We start from the raw sequence: 12,309 nt of genomic DNA on the forward strand, positions 1-12,309 counted from the left end.
AATTTAGGTGAGCCCTCTTCAGCCGCCGCAGGAAGTGTAGCCGCTGGTGAGCCTTTTTCACCAAAGAGGAGATGTGCAGGGACCAGGATAGGTTGTCGGCCAGATGAACTCCCAGGAACTTAAGTACCCTGTACAGTTTCCACAGCAGTTCCATTGATGGAGATCAGGGTATACATGGGCCGTTTCTTCCTGAAATCAATTATCAGATCCTTGGTTTTTTCAACATTCAGTACAAGGTTGTTGTTTTTGCACCAGCCTGTAAAAAGTTCCACCTCTCTGTAAGCATTGATTATTGTGAATCAGGCAATGTATAACCAGATCCTGGTTAAGACTGTACAATGCACTAGTTAGATCTCATCTGGAATACTTTGTACAGTTCTGGGCACCACACCATCGCTACTCTAGAGGCAGTTCAGAAGAGAGCAACCAGACTTATTCCAGGTCTGAAGGGAATGTCCTACTCTGAGAGACTGAGGGAACTGAACCTTTTCACCCTGGAACAGAGACGACTACGTGGGGACTTGATTCAAGTCTTCAAAATCATGAAAGGCATTGACAACATCAAGCCAGAAGTGCTTTTCCATATCTGCAGGGATACACGGACCCGGGTACACAAATGGAAATTGGTCTTAAAGGCATTCAAGATGGAAAACAGGAGATGCTTCTTCACACAGAGAATTGTCACAATCTGGAACAAACTTCCCAGCGATGTGGTTGAAGCTGAAAATTTGGGAACATTCAAAAATAGACTGGATAGGATCCTTGGATCATTTTGTTATTAATGGACACTAAATGAGCACAAAGGGTCGAATGGCCTCCTCTCATTTGTAAACTTTATGTCCCCATGGAAACTGTTTGCTATGGAGCCTGCGGGAAAAAATTAAAACATACACACTTCGGGCCAAATCCAATAATTTGACGCACCTGCTAATCGCAAAGTACAAACCTGTATTCCATCGTATTTTAATTTATTCTCAGAAGCCATTTTCTACTACTTATAAATCAAAACACGATTGGGTATGAGTTTGTAATTTATGTTTAGCAGATAGGTCGAATTTTTGATTTGGCCTGGGGATAAATCGGGGATGGCCAACCTGTTGCACCCGTGCGCAGAGTGGCACACAGAGCCATATAGGTTGGCACGACAAGTGACCGACTATCTGCGTTTATTTTTTTTATTTTTGCCAGCCCGCCCCTCAATTGTCTAAACTGATTGGCACTTTAGAAAACCAGTCAGTATATTTGGCAGTGACGTCACCGCCCATAAGTAATTAAGCAGCGCTCATGTTATTTTCGAAATATTCATGTTTTAGGTCAGGTTCTTGTGTGCAGATTTTCGCAGTTATGTGCAGAACTGTAGAATCCTCCGCTACCTTTGGTGGAGCTGCGCAGATCCGAGCAGAACTGCCAAAAGAAATGTTAATGTTGTGATGACTGTTTATGCTGCTGTGCGGCACTGTGGGAGCAGCAGGAAGACGACAAAAACTGTAAGTCTGTACTGTTGTGATTAGTCAGCAATGGACGTGTTTGTTGAACACGCGGGGGGAAAGCATTTTGTTTATCTCCTGTATCAAATGGAGAAATGACCACAATCAAGACAGTTTAAAAAATTCATGAAGTTGGCAAAAGAAAGCTGTAAAATCTCAAAAATAAAAAAATTATGCCTTTGATGTATATATGTAAAGTATATTTTCTGCACACTTATACTCGCAGTAGATTGATACCACTGCATTATTTTGTCTTAAAACATAAGTGCCACACAATGTATATTAATCTACCAGTTTTAGTTATTTTACAAAATGTAAAAGCAGTAAATATTAAGTAAATATGCATTGGGGGAAAATACGAAGGTGCTTTGGTAATGATTGAGTGCAAGTGCAAACAAAACAATATGGAAGGGTTACTAATGCAGCCAAATGAACAAATTTCTACTTCTTGTATGAAACGGCAGGGCAATGGGAGAATCTGTGGGACTTTGTTTTATAGGTAGGTTGTGATTTTTATGGGTTTTTAAATGTACTTTAGCATTATAATCCTCAAACTTAATGCGTGATGAAATGTGATTCATGCATTTTACTGCACTGTAGCAATACTGCAACATTAAAATTGATTAATTGTATGATGCACTTCTTCTTTATTCTTTAATGTTGTGGTGTGCTTTGGCATGGTGTTCCACTATATACAATTAAGTTTGATTGATTTAATTTGAATGAGGATTAAATATTCTCATTGTCCAAAATAAAAAGGGACATATTCTAAAAATGATCGAGTTAGTGAAGTGCTATTACAATATATGTAAACTGACAATCTGTGAGCAAAAATGGAACCTCCATATTTATAATATTTTTTTGGGAAGAATATGTGCCTCTCTTCATTCAGCTTCATATTCTGCAGCAGAAGTCCCATTAGCACACAGGAGCTATACTTGCTCTCCAGACCACAGTGGGATAAGGGGGTGGGTTCAGTGGATGCAGGTGGCGGCAGTTCTATCTGTCCATAGTTTTTTTTTTTTTTTTTTTTGTATTGTTTGTTTTGTTGGCATGTTTAATTAATAACCTAATTACAACAAAAAATATATAAATATTATAATATTGGGTTGTTTAGCCCCTGTATAAATTGTTATATCCCTAATTTATCACCCTTTGGCACTTAGCAAAGTATACAAACCAGACTTTGGGCACTCCATTAAAAAAGGTTCGCCATCCCTGGGCTAGATCAATTACATAAATTAAAATTTGATGGGAATACAGGTTTGTACTTTGCAGTTAGCAGGTATGTCAAATTGTTGGATTTGGCCCTATAAGTGTATGTTTTAAAAGTTTTACCTGCACTTGAAGTTCTTGCACAAGTATCTTGTAGCTTCTGCCCACAGTGCCTGAGCTGTCCTGCCATGCTCACAATGCCCTGGCTTTTTAATGGTTTCCATCCCTGGAACAAGAAATCAGGAACTTCCCCCCTTGTCTTTAGGTATACAATATTCTTGTGCATCAGTCACTTCTTTGCAAAAAATTATCCAAGCATTCATAAATATTGCTCAAACTATTTTGGGAGCCTTTCATACTTGTGGTTGTGGATAGTAATCTTCTGTTGACTAAAACAAGACAAAAACAAAAAAAATTATATATATATATATATATATATTTTTTTTTTTTTTTTTTTTGACACCGTTTTATAACCATCTTTTTGAGGCAAAGCTGTATGTTGCACTGCTCAGCCATCGCTTAAAGTCTACTGCCTCTTAACTTATGTGTGCCAGCTGCTTTATAAATAGACAGGGTAGCAAGAATCAAGTTGAGAATCTGTGGAGCTATAAACGGGTCATGTGATGAAAAAACAGATTGAAGGGGATTTGTAAAGGAGGCTGGGGTGACAAAAGAGTGAAGCAGGATAACATGCTTGATTAGATGTCTGGAAGAGATAGGTTGAGAGTCTTTTGATGTTCTTTTACAGGGAATCTGAAAACAAGCAGGAGAAAGAAAGCCAACCATTGCTCTGTCTCTCACTTTGCTTGTCTGATTTTACCTGACTTTGCCTAACCCCTGGCTTCTTTTGTTTCCAAAGCGGGGTTGGGAGGGGGATTGTGGGGTGGGTTGGGAGGGGGTGGGATGGTGTTTGGAATGTGGGGAGGGGTGGGTGGGACATTGATGGATGTGTGGGAGATCTCTGGTTGCATTGATAACTTAACTCACTCTTTTTCATTCATTTTTGGCATGGCACTACTACTCACACTTACACAGCCACCGTAGAAGCTGAGGAGGCACGAGGTACGCAATTGGTCTGTGGAACCATCTCAGTGTTTTGTGTTGTATCTCCCCCCCAATACGTGGTTTCTTGTCTCTGTAAATATCTTTCTTGCTCTGTTTCTTTTTGTTGTTGTTATCGAAGGACATTGCATTCTTATGGAAAATTGATACTCTTGCACCACCAGTGACCAGAGATCTGCAGGGAGTTTGATGTGAACATGTACCAGGTTTTGGAATTCAAAAGACAGATCACACAATTTATCGCCCCAATCTCCCTCTGACTTTAGTGTTACATCCATCTCTTTTCCTGGCATAAATTGGATGAGGAATTCAGAATCGCCGTCGTGGCTCCGCTTCTGAGGGGTTTCTTAATTGTCTGTGATTTGTCTTGAAGCAGGACACTGCAAGATAAGAATCTAAGCTTTGTAGCCATTTTTCAAAGCAATAGGTAAAAGCTTTCCATTGGTCGCAGTGTTGCCTTAGTAATTCTGGAATAGGGTATGAATTTTAGATTTAACTTTGTTCTCTCAGATTTCCCTTAAAAAGAGATTCTGGATTTAGTACAGTTTGGCCTCTGAATATTCTCTAAATAGCTCATGAAAACAGAATACTTTAACTGCTTTCTTCACTTGTTTAACATTGATAAAATGTGTTTTGAAGGAGAAAAGCATGTATATCTAAGTGTTATTCTCTCTAGCACATATCTCAGTTGTTGTTTTTTTGCTTTGTTTTTGTTTTTGTGGGGGCAGGTCAAGTCAAGCTGTCACTTTGAGACAGTTCCTTTGCATATGAAAAGGAGGAAAATCCCCAAGTTGGAGAAATGTATTTATGAACTTAGTGCATTCTTCAGATACAGCTCCCAACCCAAAACAAAAACCAATTGTTCTTTTTGTCACAGTCTGTCTTGACTGTGTTCTCTAAGATGAAAAATGAACAATCTATATATTTTTTTCAACAAATCACATGGATTCTGCTTTATTCTGTTTTTGATCCTTGGTGCATAGTTAAACTGTGTATGTTGTAGCTACTTTCACAGATGACATTTGAGTACATCTCTTGAAGTCACTTAAGGTTTGGCCAGCACATCCTGGCCTGTCTTTAAGGTACCAGAATTAGGGAAACTTTCAATTGTTACAAACACCCATCTTGTGCTCTCCTACTGCACAAAAAAGGGAATAAAAAGAGCTTTATTATTTATATTTAACTAAAAAGCTAAGTTTATAATTGCCTTTCTAGGAGAATATAAACCTAAGGAGACTCTAAATGAAATCTACTTTTGTTTTTTTAAATTATTGATCCATCAGCAAACTGAGTTGGTTTATACATTGTAACTGCTCTTTTTGTTTTCTCTTGTAGATATTTTTAGTCTAATCTGTTCCCTTGCTCAACACTAAATGTGCTATGTTTGTATACATTTAAACGTAACACCTTGCCTGCAACTGCTCTGTTTATATTCAATTTTTGCATGAGGTGCAAACTGTTGTGCGAAAAAGCTCAGAGAAGCCAAAGTGCATGTCATAAACAAGCATGGCATCCAGATTTACTCTTGATAACTACCAGTGAAATGAGGAGTCCTAAAGCATATCTATCCTGTGCCTGTATAATGAGGAAGACTGCAAGACTCCTGGTTGTGCAAGAATAAACAGTTTTCGGTGTGTGATGCCTGAAAATAATAGTCCAAGATAATAATAATGGAAGCACTAGATGAAAATCTTCAAACACAAACGAGCAAAAAAAAGTTAAATTATGATTTTATGTGTGTTTGTGAATGTTGTTTATTATGAGGATTGTGATTATAATGACTATGTATTATCATTTTCATTATTATGAGTGTTAAAAAGTACCTGCCTGCCTTTTTGGGATCATAGCAAACTACCCCATTCACAAGTGTTTGTGTTATTAAAAAAAATAATAATAATAATAACTCACCAGGAAGTGTCTGTTGTTTCTATTAATGCAACACCTCTAATTGGCCCAATGCAAGAGGAAACCATTTAGTTGGAATACAATTTTATTCTTTAAATAATGTCTTTTTTATATATAATCACTCTGACTAAATCCCATCTTAAGTATGCCATGACTATAGTCCAACAGTGATGTATATTGCTTTAGGCAAGTTGCCTTGTGTACCCATATGATTTGTAAATTGATATTAAACACAGATGGGCTGCAACAGTTTTTCTGTTCTGAAAAGGAACAGTGGCTTGTGTTTTTCAAATACCTTTGCTTTGATTGCCTTTTCTGTAGGATTGACTACAGATCAAAAATGCATTATTCAGTTGGCAAATGTGACTTCCTAGGGAGAAACCATTGGATGCAAAAATTAAATGTGTGCTGGTTTTGTTCATAAGAGCAAGATTACAATGTTGACTTTATTAACTAAGAAACCCAACCAGTTTGAAAGGTTGTTCTGGGCAGCAGGTACTTTTTAAATAAAATATTTTTTGCACTTGTTTGTATGATATCACTGTTTTGCGTTTTGGGACCTGTTAAATACAAATGGTGTGGTGCTTATGGTGTGCATAGAAGAAATGAAGCAATGGGCTTTTAATGGGTTTATTTTTCCCTGACAAAACTTTCAACATAGCAAAATCCTGCTGCTCCATTGGCTCTAGTAATAAATAATAATGGAAACAAATCTGTGACATACTGAAAGCATTCTAATAAAAGTCAATTTAAAAATGTCTCAACTTTTAGTAATGGAGGATTATCATGATTTTATTGGATGAAAAACAAACTATGGAAGGAAAGATCTAATTGAAAGGCATTTGCAGTCTACCTTCCATAGCTTGCAAGATAATTCCACAAGTCATGCTTTAATAAACCTTTATTTCTCCCTCTCTAACTTAATTGGATTGACCTGGAATTCCCAAATGCACGGTTTAAGTGTTAATGTTTTAGTCTGGGAACGTTAAACGCCTCAAGCTTCGATCACTTTGTTTGCAGTATTTAACATGATCTGTCCTGCTTTATGATGTGTTCTAACCTTGGCTGTAACCCTTTAATTTAATTTAATTGTCCCTCATGGTGATATTCAAGAGGCTAACAGGGTTTAAGAGTAATTTTGAAAGGAACATGATTCCCTTCCCAGGTTTGTTCACATACAACAGTCGACATGCTATCCTTCCTAAAAATAAGGCAACTTGATAAAAGGCATATATATTTACAATCGTCTGAGGCCTTCAGCTCACTCTGATCTGCGATTGGCTTAAATGAGGCACTGCTCTAAGGTGGTCATTAGTCTTTGCAGTATCGATATTGCAAAAAAATTGCTTAAGATCTGGGTGGGTGGAAATAAATAAAATGTAAGAAAACTGGAAGACCCTTGAAGACGGGAGCTTTGCACAACTAGAATGAGGTACCATTAAATAAAATGCAGTGAGACTGAATATATGATCCCCAACACATGCAAGCACAAAAACATGGATCTGTAAAGTCATTATAAAACCTGATCATAAAGTTGTTTATGAAGTGAGTCATTCAATGACTTGCTGGAGGAAGTGGAACCATGATCCAGCTTTGTGTCGTCAATACTAACCAGTGTGATGCTAAAATACAGAGGAATCTAAACCACAAGGCAATCTAACACTGATGGTGGGCTATCTGTTGCCCCTGTGGGTGTTACAAGTCATGTGTTTTTGTGCTAACCTTGTGTGTTCATAATGATGATGTACAGATAAAACCTGCTTCAAGAGCCAGTGTTGCCTTGTTAAATGCCATCTTACGGGCTGACTTCAAGGCTGGCAATTCTGAAAGAATATGGAAAGCTTTTCGGAGCCTGTAGCATGTTGGGATATAGATAAAGATAAAAAGAATGAAGTCTTCGAGTAAGGCCAGAGACAGGTTTTACTCTGTAGCACAGTGTGGAGAGGTGATATCACTTGGGATCACAGACTTGTTTTGTATGTTTTGTAAGCTTCCTTTTGAGATGTTCTAATCTCTTCTCACCACCCCACCCCCCTCCCTATTTTCTGTTTGTCTTTCCCCTAAATTCTTTTTCACCAGCTATCCAAGGTTTTTCGCCTCAACACAAAATCCGGAGCTTCGAGGAGGCGCGCGGTCTGGACAGGATAAACGAGAGGATGCCCCCTCGTCGAGATGCCATGCAACAGCCTGATGGGACTGTCAACTCCATAAATGCGGCCAACTCCCCAGATAAAAATGGGACAGACAACCAGGGACAGTAACTGGGCTTGCCTTCCTTGCCCCCACTCCCTCTACAGGCCCCCCCCCGCCCTTCTTTCTTTTATTTTTATTTTCTTTTTTTCTTTCTCTCTCTCTCTGAGGGTCTCCCTCCCGACTCATTTGAGTCAGGCTGGAAATGATAGGGGAAATTAAATAAATAATACAGAACATATACAGGGAAGATTAGAATTACAAAGTTTTTTTAATGTATTTATTAAAATAAGAAACTTAAGAAAACATTGTCCATATTCAAAGGCAGGGGTGGGGTGTAGGTATATAAAATGAAACAAAAAAGGGGCCCCATGCCCAAAATGATGTCAACAGTAACCAGACCATTTTGTAAACTTGAGTTGGTGTATAAGATTAAAATAATAATAATAAATAGGACACCTTTTTATTATTTAAGAGTTCTGTATGACTAGTTCAATTGAGTTCTTCTTGTATTGTGTTTTATGTCCTTTGTGGGGGAACATTTGAAAAAAATATATATTCTACATGTGTCCAACTGAAAATAAAAAATAAAAAAAGCTAGCTAGTTTTTTTATAGGAAAGCAATCAATAAAAACTTAATGGAGAAAGTGTGAGGAGAAGAGAAGGTACAGACTATCACAAAGTCCCCTGCAGCAGAATGGAAAATCTGTAGACATCCTTAAAAGTGTGAAGGGTGTTGGTAAAGTGTTTTAAGGAATGAAGGATTGCATGAATGTTTTCAACTTTTATTTTTTTTTATTTTTTTTGGCGCTCATATATGTATGTGCATACATGTACATGTGTGCATATATATAAAATATAACGTGTATATATAAACACATTAATTTCTATATATATTTATTTTTAAGTGTTCCCTTATTTAAACGAGACTGTTTCTGTTTTGATTTTGTTTCCAAACTGTCAAACAACAGGAAATTATGGTACAGAGGCCCACTCTTCAGCACTATGAAGAAAATCTGTGGAAAATTGTTTGGGGACGGGGGATTTAAGGGTTATTATTGGAACACTTGTTCTGTTTTGGTTTTGTCCGCTGATCTCGTCGTGTCTCCACTTCCTAGCATACTGCATTTGGCAGTGTTATTGAAGTGTGTTAGACACAAGTAAGTTCCCTTCAATGGCAGCAGTTGTTTAAATATACTTAATGCTATTTTATTAATGGTTATTTTCCTAGTTATTACATATAAAATCGATTTTTGTCTGTTTGAGTTGGAGGTGATGCGTGTGTCGCAATTCATACACAACCAGAAAAGGCCAACAGACCATTCAATACATATGTTTTTGTAGCCAAGGGAAGAGCAATAAACAGCAGTAGATACCAACTTGCTAAATTCTCTTGATAGGTTATAGACCACCATTGAATTTATATTTGTTACTTTGTATTATGGGTCCTCAGACTTCCCAATTCATGTTGTTTACACTGCTTTGATTTGGTGCTGCCAGCAGCATTTAACTGATTTACTGAATGCAGTATGAGTCAGTAATTTCCCGACTGACTAAAACTGCTACTATTCTGGATTGCACAAAATCACTGGGTCTGCCTCTCAATGGAACCCAATAGAATGTCTCTTCTAAAGCAGTTTATTTTACATCGTAAAGAACCATACATGAATCTGCTCCTTCAGCAAACAAAATTAAGTTAAAAAAAAAAAAAAAAAAAAAAAATTAATTGCATTTTAATCACCAACTGGAACCATAATAATAATAAAGATGACAGGTTTGTGACATCTTGTTCGTTATTTCTTTAGAAATCTCCTGGGCGTGAAAAACAGAACAATAAAGAGCTAATCCTTGATCTGAGCAGAAACACCCAGCAGAAAAGCCTCCAATGAAAATATCCTTCAAGCCAAAATGAGGAATAACTTTTTCAAATTGGGGGAAGGGTGGGTAGGGGGAGAAATATTCTCACAGAAATTACTGAAACCAATTTATTGTGTATTAAAAAGCAATGCATACATTCGGTTCCCAGTATTGTTTCGCTCTATACAAAAAACGTATACTTTAGTTGTGGATTCAGTAGTATTAAAATCAAGTCTTCTATAGCTGCGTAGAGTGATTATTGGATGATTGATACTTAAAACTGAAGTACAGCTACACAATGCTGTACTTATTAAACATGGAATGGAATTTTCATTTGATTGCAGGATTGCAATAACCTGAAAATTTATAGAAAGCAACTAGAATGCATTTGCTCTACCCCAATTTATTAAATTCCTTCAAGTAGAATGGGATTGAATAATCTCTTGATGCAGCTCCATTTATTTTCATCTGTTGAGTAAAACTCTTTAATTTGGTCCCTGATTTGGTGTTGCTTTCTGTGATGTGAGATTAGGACTGAAATGTACTACTGGCTTACAGTGAGATGGCCAGCATGTGAGAACCAAAATAGATGTAAGTACATACACCAACCCCTACACCCTCACCCCCAGGAAATTGGTATTTCCCTTGAGTCTTTGTGTGTCCTATGGCATCTGAAAGCAAACGGGGATGATCACAAGTATGGTGGTGTGATGGACACAGTGTCATGGGCTGATAAAAACCTTTTTTATAATGGGTTTGTGAATAGCCTAAAATTCCCCATATCTCCATTGAAGACCAACATTTGTTTCCCAAGATGGGAGCTCTAACAAACATGCATCTGGTAAAAGTGTTTTTTCTCTCTTTTTATCTCCCTCTCTACCATTTTTATTTTTCAAAATGTATTTTGTTTAAACAATTTCTAGTTTCTCTGTTGTAAACTACATTGCCAGTTGGTCCCACAGTCCTAAGATAATTTGAGACAATCGGGAAGGAAGTTAAACTTTTTTTTTTTTCTTCTCTAATTAAAGTGGGGTATTTTTTTTTTTTTTTTTAAGCAAACTCCTGTTAAAAAAAACGCATCCTCTTAATTCGATTTTTTTTTTTTTTCATCTCAATTTGTTGTCGGTGGAAGGGAGATTGTGTCACTGGTGATCACACAATTATAAGGGGTTAATGATTAGAAGGAACTGATAAGTGTGATAGGGAAATGCCCTTTTGAGGGATACAGTTTAACTGATTAAACAATATATCTTAATTACACATGCTTAAGTGTGTTTAGTGAGGTTGCCTATATGTCCTTCTATGCTCATAGCTTCAAGTGTAGTATTTTAATTATTTTAAAGGAGGGTAAAAAGTGTGGGTATCATATGGATTTGCATATTCAATTTCTTTCTTGATGTTTAACCCAGTGTATGCGTTCTGTGTTGATTATGTGCCATGTTAACTCTGCCAGAAAACGTACTTAAAAGTTTCACGAAGCAGAGAAGGGGGGAAGGTATTACACACTTTGCCTCAATGGGCATTCAGCAAGGTGCAACCACCATTTATGACCCCTCACACATGTCTTAGAAACCAGTTCCACAGAGTTTTTTGACAAGGTTGTTTTCCTCCTCTGGCATTGTCAAGAGCGAGTTTAACCTGCAAATGCAGCGAAAGAATCACCCGGTATATCGAAAGCATTTGCAACATGTATGAAGGGAAGAAACTGGGAGATGCAAAACAAATGCGGGTCTGAAAAACAAGACTTTCCTTTCATCCTTATGGTACATGTTTACTTTCTATGTATTTGTCATGGAGGAAGTTAGTTTTAAACCCTGTCTCAAAGTGTCGTAGGATTTTGGGAGCACATGGTTACTTAGTACTTAGATATATGGACTATTATAATTATTGTTTTTTTTTTTTAATTGTGGATGTCATTCAACTTTGCAGGGCAGTTTCTCAATATTTTCAGAAGGGCTCTGCAGATTCAAATATCTTCTTTCACATTCAAAAACACAAGATGGGGTGTGAAAGATGGGGAACGTAAGGCCCAGTTCCGGGCTTCATTTCTGAGTTCTGTCTAAGTTTCAAAACATATCTTGCAGAATGTACAGAAATATTGTTTATTAAGAATTTCTTAATAGCTGTAATTTTTTTTTTTTTTTTGGTCAAGTACTTGTATTGCAAGGCCTCTATTAATCTTGATTTATGTAGCTGTATCACTCAAAAAAAAGAGAAGAAATAGAGAAAAATCAACCTTGTTTTGTTGTTATTTTAATGTGTTTTGGTCTTTCGTATTCTAAACCTATTTAAGACGAAGGGTTTAAAAAGTTTGGATTGACTTGTTACAGATCTGTTTGGCTGATGTCTTTATTTGAGGTGATATTGACTCCACAGTGGCCTTTTAATCTTAAATCGTTTTAATCCCTGAGGCATAATACTTGCATATTATTTTATATAGCATGTAGTTCCTAACACTTGAAACTATTAACAATGGATTTATGATGGGTAGTTAAAGACCTCAGCAATAGAAAGGTATCCCTAATGTGGTCAATTTCACCTTCACAGAAAGAATGATCAGAATGGGTACTTGCCTACCTACACCAGATTGTGC

At 37.0% G+C, this 12,309-nt stretch overlaps 1 protein-coding gene across 3 annotated transcripts in view; it reads left to right on the plus strand.

Annotated features, from left to right (window-relative positions):
- ppp3ccb (protein phosphatase 3, catalytic subunit, gamma isozyme, b) overlaps positions 1-11,956 on the plus strand; it is a 113,413-nt gene extending 101,457 nt beyond the window's left edge. For 2 of the 3 annotated variants that reach the window (XM_066714521.1, XM_066714524.1), the window contains exons 13-14: positions 3,738-3,764; positions 7,749-11,956. In XM_066714521.1, coding sequence (XP_066570618.1) covers positions 3,738-3,764; positions 7,749-7,930 — 209 coding nt within the window. In that variant the 3' untranslated portion in view covers positions 7,931-11,956. The remainder of the gene's footprint in view (positions 1-3,737; positions 3,765-7,748) is intronic. The other variant, XM_066714522.1, reaches the window with a different exon arrangement.
- Positions 11,957-12,309: the final 353 nt, after the last annotated feature.

Source organism: Amia ocellicauda, chromosome 9, assembly GCF_036373705.1.
Source record: "Amia ocellicauda isolate fAmiCal2 chromosome 9, fAmiCal2.hap1, whole genome shotgun sequence".
NCBI classification, from domain to species: Eukaryota; Metazoa; Chordata; class Actinopteri; order Amiiformes; family Amiidae; genus Amia; species Amia ocellicauda.